At 38.4% G+C, this 19,816-nt stretch overlaps 1 protein-coding gene across 1 annotated transcript in view; it reads right to left on the bottom strand.

The window, feature by feature from the left end:
* Positions 1-2,622: 2,622 nt before the first annotated feature.
* The window catches only part of chrm4a (cholinergic receptor, muscarinic 4a), a 36,052-nt gene continuing 18,858 nt past the window's right edge, over positions 2,623-19,816 (bottom strand). Inside the window, exons 6-9 of the mRNA XM_055059282.1 lie at positions 19,614-19,815; positions 16,162-16,245; positions 7,977-8,246; positions 2,623-2,874 (exon numbers count right to left, since the gene is read on the bottom strand). Of these exons, the coding sequence (XP_054915257.1) occupies positions 2,629-2,874; positions 7,977-8,246; positions 16,162-16,245; positions 19,614-19,815 (802 nt within the window). The 3' untranslated portion in view covers positions 2,623-2,628. The remainder of the gene's footprint in view (positions 2,875-7,976; positions 8,247-16,161; positions 16,246-19,613; position 19,816) is intronic.

Below are 19,816 nucleotides of genomic sequence, written 5' to 3'. Positions count from 1 at the left end.
AGACGGCAATCTGCAGCCATCTGCTATTATGCTAAGCCTGAACAGCATCACTGTCAAACTCATCAACTGAGCTTTTAAGTTTTATAGTGGAGAGAACTTCTACCAAACTCAATCTCATAATAATGATCCAGTCTGAGGAGAGAAGAATTCAAGCAGAAGTTCATCTATAGCGCTCTAAAAAAGATTAAAGATTAAATCTGTTTTGTTGAGTTTTTTTTGTTGTTGTTGACATTTGAAGGTCTCAGCCCATCAAGTAAGTTTTGATGTTTTTGAAATACAAAAGCTGTTTTTGAGAGCTGGTTTTTATAACATTGAAAGTAAAAGTCTTTACAAAAAACTTTTACTTTTAAAACAGACAAAAACTGAAAAAAAAAACTACTGAGATTTCAATTGGCCTAGTCAAAGACCAGATTTAAGTCCAACTGAGATGATGTGGCATAACCTCAGAAAAATTTGTTTGCTCACATTCCACTTCAGCTGAACACAAATACCAACAAAACAGAGTAAGCCAAATTTCCTTTTACTTGTATTAATCTTTTAACTATCATAAAGATATTGAAGTCCTTATGGACCCATTGTCTAACGTGTAAATGTTTTGAAGGTGGCAGTTTAGGGGCTTTAAAGATCTGATAGGAAAAGCAAAAAACTAATGCAATGTGTAAGAGGCTTTGTGGGAGACAGAACAAAGACTCAAAAAGTAAAGAAGCAAACACACACCAATCAAGGTGACATTTGATTGGTGTGTGTTTGGGCTTATTGGCCAAGTTTGAGCTGCTCTACAGAAACAACAGACTTCCTTTGACTTTGTGATAAATGATAAAAACTTGATTGACTTTTTCACTTTAAGATGCAAAATGCTAAAGCCAATCTAAAAAGTTTCATTTGCTGCTCCCTTGCTGCAGACACATATAGTGTCTGCAGACAGCAAGGACTTTTATTTGCATATCAGATATTTTTGAGAATACAGTGACTGGATTAGCAGTGAAGTTTAATTTAAGGAAAAAGTAAGCAATAAATAAATAATGCTTGGTTCAGTAGATGCTTCTGCTAAAACAAATCTCAATCTGGTTTCAAGACGCTGCAGTCGACAAAAGCCCACAAGTTATTCTGTTTATTCTTTTAGATCTTCAAATATAAAGACTTAATATGTTCATTTCCAGCGAACTCTGGGACTTCCTGAAACACTTTTTATTTTATTTTATTAACATTCTCATCTGTCCAATGGGTCACATTCGGAACATGAGCTTACGCTGATTTTGTAGTAAACAGACCAGAGAAATTCCTTTATGTTACGGCTAAAACATGTCTGGGTCACTTAATGGAAAATCTTTGATAGAGTTATTGCTGAGAGGAGTAAAAAACCTTATAGAGAACTTTAGCTTCAGCTTCTAAACGCTCACTAAAACCATTTCTAGTGTTAATCGCTGAGCAGGACTTGGCCAGACTCTATTGAAACAGATACTTCTGTTTTGTCTCAATAGTTGTTAAATCTGAAACAAATTTTTGGAGTGGAAGCCTCTAACTGAGTTTCCATTATAAATGTGTGCAAAAATTTTATGTCAAGGTAAAGACTATTTCACAATTGCAGTGTTTCCATAAAATAAGAAACGCAATTAAAATTATACGTTGAGTTTGTTTGTGTGATGTCATTAAAACATGCTGCATCATGATCCTCCTACTACTTCAAGTCTTCTTCATGGTTTGCTCCAGTGGCAACACATGTGATGCAAAAAAAAAGTGTTTCCATAGTAGTTTTGCAAGATAAACCAATTTCAATAATGCTGAAAAACCACCTCATCCGAGTACTAAAAAGTTTTTTCTAATCAAAAACATTTTTTTTTAATTTGCATATTTTTATTAAGCAAATTTATTTTTACAATGTCATATTGCGCAATTATGTGGTCAATGGAAATAACCTATTTTCTCTTATTTTAATCCCTCTCTTCTTTCCTTTCTGTACAAATATCTGATTTCAGATCAACTGCAGGATCAAGAAGAACTTTTTAATGATTCTTCACCAACTTTTACCCGTCTGGGTCAATAGTTGAACTGTCACAACTCAGCCAGTGGCCAATTACCCACACAACTGCCCTTGGTACTTTGATATAATAGAGTTCATATTACATCAGAACTTGAATGCATGACTTTGTGGGGATTTTTGCTAGAGAATAATTCATCATGGGGAAAAATGACAGAATATCCAAACTGTCCTCAGTTGATCCAAATATACATGAAAACACTCAAATCTGAGCAGCGCCACTGTCGCTGCTGAGTAAATGCTTTGCTTTAGTTTTATCTCTACAAGCTTTAATTTCAATTCATGGTCTCCTCACTTTACACTTGTTCCTTCCTTCCCTGCCCACATTCACTTTGTCTTACTGCTGTAGCAGCTTTTCCACTTTGTGGATCCATGTCTCGCCTGTTTGCTTTAACTTGCAGAATAAATAGATGCATATCCCCCGCCATATGCAAGAACTCATTAAATTTCACACATTTATGCTTCTATTTATCCAGTCTTCTTGTCACTCACCTTTATAGTGTTTCCTCTGTTCCTCCTTTGACGTGGCTTATATCTCCCCCTCCCCTTTCCCTCCCCTCCCATCCCACCCTTTATCTTCTTCTTTCATCTCATCTCGTACCTATATTTTTATACTGGCACAGCAGCAGGTTTTTGAAAGTCTTTTTGAATGTGGCATTGCACAGTGCGTAACAAGCTGGGTTGATGGTGGAGTTGACATAACACAGCCAGTAGCCAATCGCCCACACAGTGTCAGGGACACAGGACTGACAGAAGGTGGATATCAGCACCATGACATTATACGGTGTCCATGTAATGATGAAAGCCAGGAGGATGGCAAAGATGGTCTTGGTTACCTGCAGAAAATAAGAAAAAAAGAGAGAGCAGAAGATTGGACTAAGCAAAACAGAGTAAAGGTACAAGCAGTTCTAAATGAATGATACCTGCTATTTTCCTTAAAAAGACACAGAGGGGATATTTTGTCTGTTTGCTTTTATCTAAACAGACCTGATGCAGTTAAAATCTGATTACTGTCTTTTGAAAATCCACATAATGCAACAGATTTATTAGCTAATGATGAAGAGGTGAGACAAAACATTTGAGTTACATGTTGGATCACCTGTGGATGTGTTTGAATGCAACACCACAAACACACCACTGACACTGTGTGTCAACATAAAAATGCAAAGAAGTGGAGTTGAAGGCTGAAGAAAACTGAAGCAAAAGTTTCTTGGCTCCAAATTTCTACAAGGTTCACTTGTTCAAACACTTTTGTACAAAAATGCCCAGTTATCACACAGATCATAAAGGAGACATGTTCTCTGTCCCAGATGTGAAAAGGTTTTGGTCTGAAACGTGACTCAATGCCAAAATAACAGCTATTAACCTCATGAACAAGCTGCTGCACATACTTGGGTTGAAAGGTCGCTCAGGGAGGAAGAAGCCATCCCCAAAAGACCCGGATTAGTTTGGAAATGGGGAAAAACTTTGAGTTTTGTAGATCTATCCTGTGGTCTAATGGCTTAAGGCAACAAAGTCAATGTTTTGGAGTGTCCAACACAAGGCTGTGACCTCAGCCTCAGAGAACATCAGTGGGTGGAGCTGAAAAGGTGTGTCTGTCAAGGATTAACCAACATTCCAACAAACATTTGCTGAAGGAAACCCAAACATTTGACCAAAATCATACAGCTTAAAAGCAGGTAAAACTCAGACTTTATAGAAAAAAGAAAATCTAAAAATATTCACCTGGTGGAAGGTTTAAAGAAAGAGGGAGAGAAAAAAATCTTTTTGCACAGTGAATGTAAATCTTGGGTTTCAACTGTATGTGTGAACTGCAGCTATAATAGCTTTAGGACGTGATTCAGTGTTATGTGAATAAAAGCAGAGAATGCCATTACGCCCTTGCATTCAAACCAAGCATTTTACTTCCAACAGAAATGTATGAATTATTCAAGTGCAGAAAAGGCTTCTATTTCAAGGGATGAACCACTATTTTGTTTTTACATAACCACAAGTAACCTGTTTTGAATTGTAGCTTTAAATGCTGTTAGATAGAGCCTGTTGCACAGAGGCATCATTTGTTCCACAACTTTAGTTGCATCTAAATGCCTAAAATGACAGTCTAACTTCAGAAGTGAAGCAATAATAGACAAAGGCTTGTTGTCATGCCAACCTGTCCAAGACCTGAACATGGTAGATTCAGGTGACATGAAACTCTGTGCAGCTTGGTGCACATAACCTCTTGGAGGTGATGTGATTATAGCAGGAAAGAGTGCCGATAAGAATTTCAGGAAAAACTTCAAATTCTTTTTTGTCAGTTACTTATGGGTTCAGGGTCAAACAAGGGTACAAACTACATTCCACACGTCGGTCCTTTAAGACGTCTTGGGTTAAGCACTTTACCCAAGATGTCTTCACATCTCTTATATTATATCAGCTGCAGAAACATCTAGCATGATCTAGAAACTTCTTTAAAACAAGAACACATCTTGCAGAAATACAAAAACACAATCAGTAAATAAATGGTCATAATCAGTTCCATCAAAGATGAAATAAGGCTAAAAATGAAATTTTCTATTACAAGAGCAATAAAAAAAATGAAAGCAAACATATTGGTGGAAAGTAAAATGGAAAGGGAAAAGTCTGGAAGAACAGAAAGAACCACAACCTTCAGAAGGTTTTGAAGCAAAGCACCTTCAATGGAAAGGAAGTTCCAAAGGCTTGGACTGTGGCTGAGCCATCAAGAGCCTTAGACATGTCTAGGTGGTCCAAAGTCTCTCGTCTTGCCTTCATGGCATGAAGTATTTTATGTCAATGGATCCCCAACCAACTATTGAGTGAATATAGTTTATGAAACTCAAGAAAGCTTAGAAAGAACATCTCAAGTACAGAATATAAGAAATATGAGCGTTTATGGAAAAGTTAATTCATTGTACTTCAAAGGGAGTGCTGTAGTGAAACACAGGCTGCAGGATTAGGTGTGAGCTTCACGCTCTCTTTTTGTGATGGAGATTTAGGCTGTGCTGTCTTTTACGTACAATTTGAAAGAACAAAACAACCCAATAGTACCAGAGGAAAAAGCTATATGAAGTGGGAATTGGAAAAGCAATATAGTCCAGTAATGCATGTATTCATGCTAGACTTTCTAAAAAGCGTCAGCAGTGCAATCAGAGCATGGTGGATCAGCTGCGTGATAACAACAATGATGCAGCCACAGATGTTCTTTTGTTGATAAAATCAAGAAGAGATTGCTCCATGTAGTCGTGAGCTCAGCCATTTGCTTCCTTCTTCTGCAGCCATGATTCAAATACAGCTAACAGAGGATGGTACTGATCATTCATGCACATCCCTAACTCAGCATGGTACCATGTGCAAGGTATTAACAGCAAATCCTGTTCTGTTCAGTCACATCACCACAATGCATTCCTTGCATGGTGCACTAATTTGGAAAGAGAGTGAAAACCAAGAGGAACCAGTAACATTACTGTAAACTTAAGAAGTCACTTAGGAACCTTTCTTTTATAGGTAACATTCACCATTGTGCTTCACAGAAACAGTGAAGCACTTGATGTTTGCAAAAATATATTTGCACCAATTGATAAATAAACTATAATCATTAATATTTAACAGTGTTTCATGTAATACCTAAAGATTGAATAAATATTCATGTTCTCTACAGAAAAACAAACGAACAAACAAACAAAAATAAATATATATATATATTTATTCTGTTATTAGTCAAGAAAAAAAATTGTAAGCCATTTATTTTATAGCATTTTTACAATTAAAATGCCATAAATTAAAACATCCTGAAGATATTGAATGCTTTATACATTTATATTCAAATAGATCAATTATTTTCTTTAGTTGCATACTGTAGCATAAAAGTAGAACTAATTGGGTTCAGGGCTGCAAGGGGCTGGAGCCATAAGGCAAACCCAGGTCACTATTTCTTCACAGGGTCAACAGAGAAAGACACATCAGCTGCATAATTATTCATCACAGTAGTTAACCAGAATCTACTGGGAGGGAATCTTATTCACAGAGAGAAAGTAAAAACCTTTTGGTTGTGAGGTGACATCTGATCCACACTGCTGACTACCCACCTTCACCTGAAATATGAGACAACTTTTGCTGGTAATAGCATCAATATAGCTGTTGCCGCATTCACACCCAGTTTGGCCAAGTGCTTTTAAAGGCAAGGAGATGAGGATGCTGGGAAAGTTGATTTTTGCTGCAACATTTGGGATCAAATGTCACCTCATTTCATTGACATTTATTTGTCTGGGCTGAGACACAAGTGATGGTATCCTAATAACCAAACCTTAACTTTTGTTGTTTTTATGGGTTAACAATGACACATATCTGACATTGTGTCTGACTTGTTACACATAGAATCTTTCATTGTCAAACTAGAATGATTTGGACCATTCTGCAAATTTTATTACCAAAGATAACCTGAGTAAATACAAAAAGCAGATTTAAATGATGAAGAAAAATCTAACAGGCCATGAAAGGTAACAAGCTGCTGTTAGCCTTTAGCCTAAATGAATACAGCTGTATGTTTTGCTGAGGAAAATTCACTCCTGCATAAATAAAGCTTCAGAATGCTTATCATTTAGATAGACCACATTGGATCATAACAAGATTTGTCGACATGTGTTTTCACAGCCCACTGCTTCACTCAAACATAATGTCCCTGTGGAGCACAATGGCAAGGTGCTCTAATTGAATAACACAAATAACTGGATATTATTCTGAGTTTTCCCAGTAGCTATTTTCTCACTGCAGACAAAAGTGGCTTTTACATAATTTATAGTAAAGTGACTCTCCACAGTCAGTTCAATTTCAAAATTTCTGTTAAGCCACAGTCATGAAACATTCTCAGAAAATCCACCAAGACATTCTGCTGGGTCAAATGAAAGATGAAAAAGGTCAAGAGGCAAAAGACAGAAACTAAGAACAATTACTGTAATTGTGTTGCCATGTAAGTATGAAAGTGTGTATTTAAAAGCCAATATTTGGGAAAAGAAAAAAGTTTCTTCATGGTGTTCAGTGGGGTTAAAAATATTTACTTCATGCCCAGAACAATAGCTAAAGATAGCTCATTATCCACAGTGAAACCAGTCGTGTCCCACCATAGGCTGAAAGGCCGCTCTGAGAGGAAGAAGCCGTTACTCCAAACCAAACATTCAGCCAGATTACAATTCAGGAATCTATTTAGAAACAAGAGCTTTGGAGACATCTCCTGTAGTCTGAAGAAACAAAAATGTAAGTTTTGAACCCTTCTGACTGTTGTCATATTTAAAATAAAATAAAAAAAAAAAATTAAATTAAATCAAAAATTAAAAACAGATGTATTCAAGACAAAAAACAATCTGGAAATTAGAGTCTACAGACATCAGCCAGAAAGTTAAAGTTTGAGAGTAAATGGATCTGTAATACCTACCAGTAAACATGCCAGTTGAGAAACAAAATGTTTGTCAGTAAAACTTTTGTAGTGCTAGGATTAGGTAAACTGCAATGGAAATTTTTTTTTTTTCCGCATCACACTACTCAGGCTAGCCACAAAGAAGGCAACAGGAAGTAGTTAGAGGATCATGATACGGCATTTCTTTTAATACGTGGACAAACTTATTCATACTTGATTTTAATTGCGTTTCTTATTGAATGGAGACACCACAATTGCGAAAATGTAATCATTTGACATTAGTGTAATATTGACAAATTTTGCTCACATGTGCAATGGTTTGTTTCAGATTGAGCAGGAAAGAAGACTTTAGTGGGTGGAACCTAAATAGTGTATGTGAATAACTTTGGTAAATCAGATGACCTAAAATTGTAAAAGTTAAGTTCAGGCTAAAGTCAGATAGTTTGTCTTTTGGATACAATATATGGAAATATGTTGTTGCAACACTATCCAGTTTTTGCCACATGCTTACTCAGTGTAAATACTCACTTTCTTTTCTCTGGCAGCCATTTGTCTTTTCCTCTTCACTTGGCTTCTTGCGATGCTGGCAAATTTTCTAGCCACAGTTCTGGGGCGGCTGATTGGGATGGAGCGCCTCTCCGCTCCCTCCACTGGCGGGACGATCTCTATTGCTGTGATGCATTCGTCGCCCGCCTGCTTCGTTACTATCTTTATCTTGGACCACCTTGACGATGGGTTCATCTTGGTAAGAGCAGAGTTGGACGTTGTCGTAACAACTGGATTGGGATTTGTAGCTGCCTGTAATCAAAAGTAAAGAGTTTCATTAAATTTCACTGTGATTTCTCTTTTAATAGGGCTAAAACTTTTCTTTTTCATAAAGTGTACAGTTAGAGTAGCTAACAGTAGACTGTGATAAGATGGCTGCTCACACTGAACCAGGACCAACTAGAGGTTTCTTTCCCGTTAAAGTTAAGTTCTTCTTAACTTTAAGTATTCCTATGAGCCACTGAAGCTCCTCTCCAGCATCAGAGTAGGTAATTTGCAGTAAGGTCTCACAGCAATTCAGTTCCTGTGAGACCTTAAAGGGTTGAGGTGAAAGTTAATGTTCTACATCAAGTCAGTAACACTGAGCTGCCAAAAATGAGACAGTAAGTACAAAAGAATAGGCAGTTAATTAAGTGACTACAAGTTGTTGAGATTTTAAATCAAGACCATAAACTAAGCCATATTTCCATTCATTGTAATGTAGTTCATCTTTTTTGGATCATTGTCTTTTTTTTTCTAAAGAAGCCGGGAAGTTCTCGGTTCAAATCCCAGTCCAGGTTCTTTCTGCTGGGGCCTTCCATGTTCTCTTCAGGGACTTTGACTGTTGGGTTAATTGGTCTCTTTAAATTACCCTTGGGTATGAATGTGTGTGTGCATGTCTGTTTTTCCTCTGTGTTGTGATGGGCTGGCTGCGTCTCCAGGGTATGACCTGCCTCTCACCTGTTGACCTCTGGAGATAGGTCATAAATAGTTATTAGATGGATAGGATGTACTGCTTTATACTAATTTTGTTTTTATTTTTCAATAATTAAAGACAATGAATTAAAAAAAAGTTGTGAGATGAGATTCTAGCCTTATCATTATTATTATTAGTAGTAATATGTTAATTTCTTTACACCTTGTGCCTATAAACGAACATTTTTCAAGTCTGTAATATTTCTGTTTTCTGAATTTTTTAAATCTTTTTTTGAAAATTTATGGCAATAAAACTATTTCTGAAAGACTGACAAAGGCTGTTTCTTATTTAATGGATCACATATGCATTCAAACTGCACCAGAGTTCATTTCAACCAAATTGAGGCCCAGGTTTTTTATTGGTCAGAACAAGGCTGGTGTGAATTCAACATAATTCACATATTTCCTACAATGTGTCTTGGTTGCAAAGTCGGATCAGAAAAACCAAAAAGGCTATATATGTCTGGCCTTTAATTTAATTTTTATTTTTTTTACACACACTGCTGTTCTTTAGAACCTCTGTAAGAGTTCCAGAGTCTTTACTTGCATCTGGGTTCACCAGTAAAATGTCTGAACGATAAGCAAATATGAACCAGCACATTTGCATGCTGATAAGAGCCGCTGCATTCTACTCCTATCTGCAGACGTGAAACATGGCTGCATGTGATACAAGTATCCACGGAAAACAGCCATCAGGTAGCCAGTGTAGAGAAAACACCGCGATCTCAGCATCATGCCTCATGGAAAGATGCTCCCCCATGTCTTTTCCCTGGAGTTTCCTGCTGTGAGAGCTCATCTCCAGCAGAACATCTCCCGCCCTGAACAGCTCATGTCAACAGCATCTGGGGAAAAGAGCCAAGTCAAATTGTCTGTAGAGTCTTGTGAGCATCTCTTTGTGTGTGAATAGACCTAATGGGAACATTAATCAGTAATATGGGGCTGGAATGTTTTAAAAGTGGATTTTTTCCCCCACTGATGTGTAAAATACAGAGCGCTGGGAATTTCTTTATCTAAATACATGGGCAGGGCTTAAGGCAAGAGGAATCTGTTTCAACAGTTGTTTTGGCAAACAGTTTCACAGTTAAAAACTGGTTTAAAAAAGCCCCAGCCTGAGTGCTAAGAATAAAACTCAGTGGGGAAAACGGTTGGAGGATGTGTGAAGAGCAGTTTAAACACCTGGAACAGTTTGTTTCTATGAGTTAGAGAACAAAAAAGACTATTCTGAAACATTATGATCTAAAAAAGCAATGGAATTTAATCACCTTTTTCATTTTCATCTAAAATATGAATACAAAGGACTGATTTTCTAAAAACTAAATAATTTTGCAAAACCAACTCAGTTTTGAGGGTACCCCTATTTGCCGATTTTTTTTTTTTCACAGAAATGGAGCTTGAAGGGAATTTGACATGCTGCTGGCTTGTGCTTGAAAAACAGCCAATCTAGGAGAACCGCTTATTTTCCTTGGTGCTGATTGGCTGCATCCCGAACAACAAAGATAAAGAAGGCTGTGGAGGTTAGCTAGCAGTAGTTTTCACTGTAAACATGTATATTAAAGTAGATTTGGTGTTTGAACTATCACAGGGTTCACCGTACTTGTGTACATTACAATCACAACGAATTGTGTCAAATTTCCAAAGCCCTGCGCTGTTTGTAACACACACTTTGTCAAAGAGTTTCACAGTTAAAAACTGATTAAAAAGAAGCCTCAACCTGAGGCTATATCAGAGGAATTGTAACCTCTGATAAAAATAGGACAGAAGTGTCACAGAAATATGAGTCTGAAATCATGTTGCTGTTTTATATTTAGGGGATAAAATACCCAACAAATCCATTTTCAGCTCACACAAATTATAGTGTTATTTTATATGGAAAAAAATCCAATAAAATAAAATGATATAAAGTGATTTACTTTGTTGTTAATTTTTAAATTAATTTTGCTTAATCACAGTGTTTGGAAAGCTGACTTACATTTCATTAACTGCTTATAGATCTCCATAACCAGTTTGACAACTTAAAGTCGGCTAAAAGTCTCAAGAAGAAAATGTGGGAGAAAAATAACCTGACTCAATACAAGAAATTGTTTATGATATGAAAGTTCAGCAGTAAAACAAACAACACTCTCTAACTTTCAGGAAGTAAAGAAGAAAGTTCTGGAGACCTCACTGCTAATGTTAAGGTCAAAGGTCATGGTAAAAATGGCTTCCATTGGGATAGTTCTAACATATCTGATTTGTTTAAATCATTTGCCAAGAATTTCCCCCGAAATTACACCTCTAAAAGTCCTAATCAAAGTTTTGATTTAGATCCACCTAAGTAGCTGAATTAAAATAATTTACAAAGAAGAGGGGGACAAAATTCCTCAATAGTGATTATGAATATAATCTTTGCCAATTAACATCGAAGATTGTTGGGAATTGGTACAAATGAGTGTTTGTTATATTTTCTACTTAGACCAGACATGAATGGATGGTTTATCTATGAAATTATTAAAAAAACACTTTGTTGTATTTACTGAGAACATTTTTGATGATTAAAAAATTATTAAATGTGTCTTTCTGTGATGGGGACAAGGCCAGAATTCTGCAATGGGGAAACTTTTTTTTTCAAATAAATCCAATTGATATTAATCAATCAATGTTTGCATGTAAATGTAAAAATTTACATGGAAAAATTTCTAGTCTTGTTAGACTGGAATCATATAACAACACATCCAACATTGCCATTGGTAAAGACACGTATATCACTTTGCAGGTACAAACTTATGACTCAGAAATGACGCTGTGCTGACATGGCGCCTTCTGGATATTGAAAGAGTTAGATTCATATTTTCACAAGAAAATTAAAGTATAAATAAAAAACAGGCAATATTTCAATATTCAATATTCCTACTGGTCTCTGCAATTAAATTATTTTCCCATTTACTGTCACCATTATTTTATTTGTAGAGCAAATATGCACTAACAAAATATGTTACAGTAAAAATGATGGCGATGGTAGAATGAGGTAAAGACATTAATATTTTCAAATCAGCTGCGTTTGCTCTCAACTTGATACATTATGATGAGTTTCCGAACCATGTCTGTAATGATTATGTTTCAGACGTGGTGCTGGGTGTCAAACACACAGAGCAGGTCAGTCAGCGTCGAAGGAAAGCGTCCAGACCGGCATCAGATTGTTTTACATCAAACCTACTGTCCTTACATGCAAATTCAGACTGTGAAAGTTCCATCTTGATTTTTTTTTTGCTCTTCTGCATAATGGTGCATTCATCTGAAAAATATTTGCATACATCACTCAAACAGAGCTGCCATTTGCTTCCCTTTTTGTGTCATTATATAATTCTCCTGCTTGTCATTGTGTCCATTTGAAGTTTGACACCAAGCCATCACTAAACCACAAGATTTTAATGCAACTGAATTTTAAATCTCTATAGGCTGAATTGACTGGATTTTAAGAATTATGTAGGAATTAGTCCAAATAGAACAAGTCATCTTCAGAATTAGATGCTTTGACTTTTGACATAGTGATGTCCAAATCTAGAAAGTTGTTTTCATCTTTATCAGAAGCTCTGCTGCTGTTCTTCATATTACATGCAGATTCAGTGACTATTGTCAAAGTACTTTCTTACTCACTAAGAAATGTATCTTTTTTTATCTGAATCTGAATTATACTGAAATATATTTTTAAACTTGGGTTAACTTGAATACAATTGGACTGAACATGTCTGGTTGTAGAGTGACTTGAGAGGATTTTTGTGAAAAATTGCTATATTAAGAAACCAAATTGAAATAAATTATATTAATATGATGAAGTTTAACTAAACTATCATGGAAAAGCTCTCTGAACTTCTTTGTTGCTGAGAATTGCTGCACAAATTAACTTTTTGTGCGTTGGAGGTGCAGTCTACAAGCACCACGCCAAAATAGAGAAATCAGATTATGGCTCCCCACAATACAGCCATCAATCTCAGCATGACTAGACAATATAGCCGCTACATAAACCTTAAGCGTCGAAGAAGAACGACCCTTATCAAGAAGGGACTGAAGAAACTCCAAAATAGAGGGTGACTGGATCATCACGACAGGCAAAACACCACCGTGAAAACAGACGCCATCTGTTTTCATATTGCTGACGAGTGGAGAACGCCCTGTGCTGGACAAGAGCTAAATACCCAGTCAGCTACTGTTCAAGCCTCCCAGTGGCCACACCCACAGCCGTAGACATTGAAGATTGAGATGCCATATCTGACCCCCCAAATGACACGGTAAAGTCCTCCTGGTCGGGAGACACCATGGGACACTGTTACACAGACTCCTCAGAAGTGGGAATCATGGCTGTGCTGGACAATACGGAGCTACCAGCAACATTCTTTCGGCCAAATCAGGGAAAGGGGCGGGAAGGCATATAGGAGGACCCTGGGCCAACGATGGGCCAAAGCGTCCTGGCCCAGCGAACCGGCGGCCCCTGTAGGGGAAAACCATAGAGGACAATAAGTCGATTCCTCTGTGGCGAACAAATCGACCTCTGCCTGACTGAAAAGGTCCCAGACCAGACGGACTAGGTCGCTGTGGAGGGACCACTCTCCTGGAGCCGGTGCCTATCGGGAAAGGGAGTCTGCTACCAGGTTGTGCAGCCCCGGCAAGTACACCGCCTGCAGGGTGGATAGGTGAACAGATTCCCACTACAGGAGATTCACCCCTGCACAAATAGGCCCTGTCTCTCCATGGACTCAGGGCACGAAGACACGGCCACGTTACCACAGATTTGTGGTGCCTGTGAAGGTTGGCATCCAGGTGCCAGCTATTGATCCACCTCTGCAAAGGGCGCAGAGGTGGACTTGAGTAACCGATGTTAGTTTACCCAGCAGCCGCAAGAAGGCAATGTAAGGAAGCCGCTTGCCCAGGCTGAATGAACTCACCAGCTGGAGAATGTTGTCCACCCTCTGGATAGATAGGTAGGCTGTCATGAAGGGAGAATCCAAAAGCACTCCAAGAAAAGTAGTTTTCAGTGATGGAATCAGACAACTCTTCTCCAAGTTCACTTTGAATAGGAGACTCGTATCACGAGATGCATGCTCTTGAGACGGGGCGCAGAGAAGCCAATCGTTGAGGTATGGCAGAACCTTCACGCCAAGGGCTTGCACAGGAGAGAGGCGATCCCAATAGGCAAACCTGAGAAAGCGGCGATGTTCCGCCACAACAACAGCTACATGAAAGTACGCATCTGTAAGGTCGATTGATGTAAACCATTCCCCCTCTGTCACTGCCCAAAGAACCTCTGTCGTCGTCATTGTGAGCATGTGAAATGGCAGGACCTTTAAATATTGATTGAGTCCCATGAGGTCCAAAATGGGACGAAATCTGCCCGTCTTTCTTGACAAGAGGAAATAGGTTGAACAGTAGCCTCTGGTGCGAAATGTGAGGCAGCCGTCGGAACTGCAGCTGGTAACCATGGGTCAGAGTGGCAACCACCCATGGTCAGTGGCAACTGAGCTGCTGATGAAAAAAATATCCAACGGCTGGCCTGGTAGCATCATTTTCTTTCCCCAACATGAGTTCTGGGGGTGGGGGGGGGGTAGGGAGGTGGGTGTGGGGGGGGGTGCGGCAAAGTCTGTGGCCCTGGTGTGCCTGGTTGGTTGACGGACTGGCACGTAAAAGTCCCTGCTGGCTCTCTGCTGCCGGGCGAAACCCACCAGGCCGATCACAACCCCAAGGGAGCCGAATGCTGGGGCCAGCTGATGGGCGCCTTGGAGTATGAGAAGGAGGGGGCATACCTCTGCTGAGACCTGAAAGCTGTTGTCCAGTCTGCTGTGCCTGAACAGTTCGTTGCAGTGCTCCCAAGGCAGCAGAACCGAATAACTCCCCTGGCACCACAGGAAAACTGCGGAGAGTCCTGCAACATGTTTCAGTCAATGTGGACTGAGCCAGCCAGATCTGTCAGCGAGCCTGGACTAGAAAAGATACCACACGCTAATCAATGCAAAGGCTTGAAGCACTGCATCACTAAAGTCAATAGCTGCATCAGCCCCACTGGCATCCTGAAGGAACACAGAAAGAGCAAACATGAGGTGCGTCAAGAAATTGCCAAGGCGACCGGCATGTGCCCCGGCATTATACGCTTTACAGAGGAAGCCATTTGTAATACGACATTGAGCCTGTAGGCTCAATGTCATCACACAGGGCTTCATCTGGGGACATAATGAGCAAGGCAACAGCAGGTTCAACCGCAGGCATGCGATCCAAGCCTGCCGTAACTGACCCATGCATAGCTGCCAACATCCGACCATCGGCAGAGAGACGTGAAAAGGCTCTAGGGTCCCGCCAACAAGCATGCAACTCACTGAGATACTTCTTTGATGGAGAGACAGAAACGGAGGTAGGGCCCGCAAGCGCTTGAAAAAGGCACTCAAACTCGTGGGACATTAAGCTGCAGCTGTCTTAGGGCCATATGCATGATGCCCTGCAGTGGACCGTCAACAGAGCCACTAGCTGCACTCTGAGATGAAGAGTCTCTGAGTGTCAGAATCTGTCTGAAGAAGAAACTGCATTAAATTTTCTATCACTTCATCATTTTTGATACAACTGATGTATTTTCGCATATAAAATAAGTCAGTCAAGTTTAATTTACAATTCCTATGTCTTCGTGTCATGAGGTAGATCTCAGCTGACTGGTGAGAGAAAAAGTAGATCTTGGTCTCAAAAGGTTTGACCACCCCTGCTTTAGAGTAATCAACCTGTAAGCCTGACACAGAGCTGTTGCATTTGCATTCAGAGAAAAGGGGGCTGAGTACTTTTGCACACCACATTTTTCATTTGTGAAAAAAAATGTTTTGAATCATGTTGAATTTTCTTTGTACTTCACAATTTCATACAATTTTGTGTTGGTCTTTCACATTAAATTCCAGGGAAATATATTTATGTTTGTGAAAGTAATGTAACAAAACACAAAAATGTTCAATTGATAATACGTATTGATAATTTAGCAAGCCACAGTATGCAGATCACCACTTCTGAACAGAGACTTTGAACCTTAAAGCAGGAAACACACTTGGTCCCAGAGTGTGTTGTAAACAACAAGAAAGGTTATATCAGCAGTTCATATTCTCTTACCTCACAACTGAGAAGTACTTAAATGTTACAGCCTACATGAGTTACTGACCATGAGTAACTCTTTATGGCCACTGACAACATTGTCCACATTTTAGACACAAACCTCAATCGTTGCCTCGCTCTTAGCGTTTGGTTCTGTTGGAGGGATAAAAGCTGTGGACGAGTCGTTGGAACTCTCCTTCTCCTCCTGTAAGAAAGAAAAAGCCACAAACTGTAATGCCACTCAGTTATGTAATAAATACAGGCTCATAATATAGTCTCTCTGCTTTCATTGAGGGCACTCCAAAGCTGCAAGTAGGGGTTAGAGGACTGCAGTATTCTGTAGATGGCTATGAATTTAGAATCTGCTTCACGGAGAGCTGTGAGAAATTCTCGTTAGATCTCCTGATTAATAGAACAGGTAGGAGGATTGCAGCAGATTCTATATGCGGAATCTGTATCCTGACTTTAGTCTGTGAACTAACATCGGTGAAAGTGAAAGGAGTCATTCTTTGACTGGAAAGAACTGAAACAGAAACATCAAAGAGGTAGAGCGAATATTCAGAGTGGAAACCTCCATTAAAACAAAAATAAACTTATAAGCACCAGACACACAGAAAGGCTACATCAGGAGTTTATGATTAGATGGATTCCCTTCATGGGAAAAAACCAATGCCATGGATTGGTTTTGCTACCCTACCCTGTTTGTACTACAGGCAACAAACATCAAGGGTTTATCACAGTCAGTGCTGTCAGGTACTTTTTATTATACTTCAGGCTCATTTCAGCAAAAACTTTCATTTTTGAAATGAACGTTGAAAAAAGCTAAACGGTATCCCAGAGGTCAGTCAGGTTACTACAGCCATGTAACCTTCATGGTTGTAGATTACTACAACCATGAAGATTTAACTGCAGCATGAAGTTAAATCTTCATGCTGAAGATGAATCAGATGTTTTAAGATGTTAAAGAATCAGTACAATATACCAGACATCCAATACAGTTAGCCCCCAAAATCACCCATTTTCATGACCTTTTACATCTATGCTCCTGATTCTATGGGTAAATTGTCAAACATAGCAGAGTTTAGTGAAGGAGGGTCTACTGTGATGAATGTTATCTCAACGTTCCTGGAGATGACAGAAGTCAGAACAGAGTGAAAATGAATGGTGCTCTGCTGCTGACCAACCGGTTAGACACACAATCCTTCAGCCTCACAAACTGGGGTAGTAGCTTTAATGCTTTTTTAAAAACAACTTGGCAAAAGAGTTAAGAACTTAAAATCAACATTTTCTGAACCAAAGAGAAATGATGGAACATTTAAGGGAGTAATAAAACAGATTTTTCTTTTTGGGCCAAAGACAGTTTGTCCGACAAATTCCCAAACACTGATATTAAACTATGAGGCACTGTGGTAAAGACACTAAAGGAACAAAATGTTTCTCATACTATGGAGTTTATAATCTACTCATCTAACACCAGTGATCATGGATCAGTCTGAATACAAGAAAATACTTGAAGAAGTTATGTTTCCTTACACAAAAGAGCGGCCAAAACTCAAACAGATGGGGTCAAATATGCTGATTCTGAGGCAACACAGATAGAAGCAGATCCAAGAAACAGCTAAACATCAGTTCAGTGATTTTCGGTTTACACAATAAATGTTTTACTCTGTAAATTAATTAAATTGCCAATTTAATTAATTCTTAATTTAGATGATCTAATATTCATTCAATCAGTTTCTGAAGACTGATTGAATATTTATTCTTTGTTGTTTCACAGAGGGCAAACTCAGATATCACAACAGTGTGGACATACACACTGCTGTGAAGGAGTGTACCGCGTTACAATTTAATTTCAGACGCAAAACCGCGAATATTTATTTTTTAAAAGAATTTTGTACATTTTGAAAATGGATGTTTTTATTTTTTCAACATTTTTTTATACATATTATTAATATTTCAAGCGAAATCAGGTTTTACTTTCCTGAGATTTTAGAATCTTCTTTAAAGCTATGTGTTTAAATCTATAGGGTCACACATCTCTAGGGTTTACATTTGTAAGTAGAGGTGTATGAACATATGTAAATATAAAACAATCAAAAAATATGTGAACCTATACAAGAAACAATTGTAACACTTCCTTTGACTGGTTGTGAATAAGACTGTCATGACATGTTATGTTATGTCATGATCTGACATAAATTTGTTATCAAACTTTACCTTTAATAACATAAAGTCACCTCATTTTTTAAAGTTTAATCAGTAAATACTTTTCTAACAAATTTATGTCAGATTATGATTTATTGGTTAATGACTAGTTGCCATAACAGACATTTTGAATAATGTCAACTTTGTATAAAAAGTGCCATGATGTATAAAAAATGACACTTTATGACAACAGTCATAAATATTCATGACAGGTATTATTTCATGTTTATGACAGTCTTATTCACAACCCATCAAATAAAGTATTACTGAAACAACAGATAGTACATGAGATAAAATCTGTGTAAGTTTGTGATTTAGAGAAGAATGTTCTCTGTTCCCATGACATTTACCAAAATAAAAGCTATCACAAGGATTTTGAACATTGCTCACTTTTTATAGATGTGCTATTATTTTGAACCAAACTGTAATTTAGCATAAATACTCCATACTGCCATAAAGCTGCAGCTGGAGATGAATGAGCTCAAGCTGCAGGTGAACATGTAGGCCGGGGGCATTCATCCTTCAGAACAAAACAACACTGACAATCATATAGGTACGCAACGCTCTGCCTGCACAAAAAAGTAACAATGAGGTTTTCAGAGTTGCTATGGAGATCTGTCTCAGTTTTACTGGGGTGTGGTTTCTAAGTTTTTTACCTTTTTCACCTTCTCTTTCTCTTTGACTTAACAGTTCCCTCTTTATCTTTTTCTTTTTCCTCAGCAACACCAACACTCAAAGTAAAACCATGGCTCTAATAAATGCATGATCTACTGTATGTGTTTAAATCTATAGGGTCACACTTAAAGTTTTTCAGTATTTTTTTTGTGTGTATTTTAGTAGCCAAGCAACATTTCATTGTTAAATTCACTATTGTGTCGTTGTGCAATGATATTAAAATAAGTCTAACATTGTCAGTGTTCAAATACGTTTCCTTTTCTCATTTTCAAACATCCAGATAGAACAATTCCAAGTGAAAGCAGCAGAAGGAAAAAGGAACATGAGAGGACTCAGAACCACAGAGGGTTTAAAGAAGAAATAATTCAGGTTTTCAGGTCGAGGCCCTGAGCTTTCCACCCCAGGGAACCGATGAAACGGACGGTGTTCAGCTCCACAGTTACTGGAGGGCGCTGAATAAATGTGGAAATAGCTCTAAGACTACATTTATTTATTTATGATTTAAAGAATGTGACAATGTTGATCAGCTTAAATTCCAGATTTTTTTCACTATTTGGAACAATACAAGAGATGAACATTTTGGAAGTTTAATCAAAATGGATGCAAAGACCATCATGTTGAAGCTTAGAGTTTGATTTTTCCAACAACTAAACTTTCTAATGTCTAATAAGGTTTAGAATAATAAGTCAGTACCTGTGCCAGTCTGGGACTGGGGTGCCCCAGGGCTTCGGCTTGGGAAGGTTTCAGTTCCTCCACCTGGCCGTTCTTTACTCCATCCAGAGCAGTGGTGGTGGAGTCCAGGCTGGCCTTGGGAGTGGAGCGAGGACTGACTTGAGGGCTGGTATCGTTGTTGTTGTTTTGTTTTATCATGTGACTCTTTAGCAGGTTGGGAGGTC

The sequence above is a fragment of the Poeciliopsis prolifica genome, unplaced genomic scaffold (assembly GCF_027474105.1).
Source record: "Poeciliopsis prolifica strain line A6 unplaced genomic scaffold, Auburn_PproV2 SCAFFOLD053, whole genome shotgun sequence".
Taxonomy (NCBI): Eukaryota; Metazoa; Chordata; class Actinopteri; order Cyprinodontiformes; family Poeciliidae; genus Poeciliopsis; species Poeciliopsis prolifica.
The sequence above is the reverse complement of the archived record's forward strand: the minus strand, read 5'-3'. Positions and strand labels throughout refer to the sequence as shown.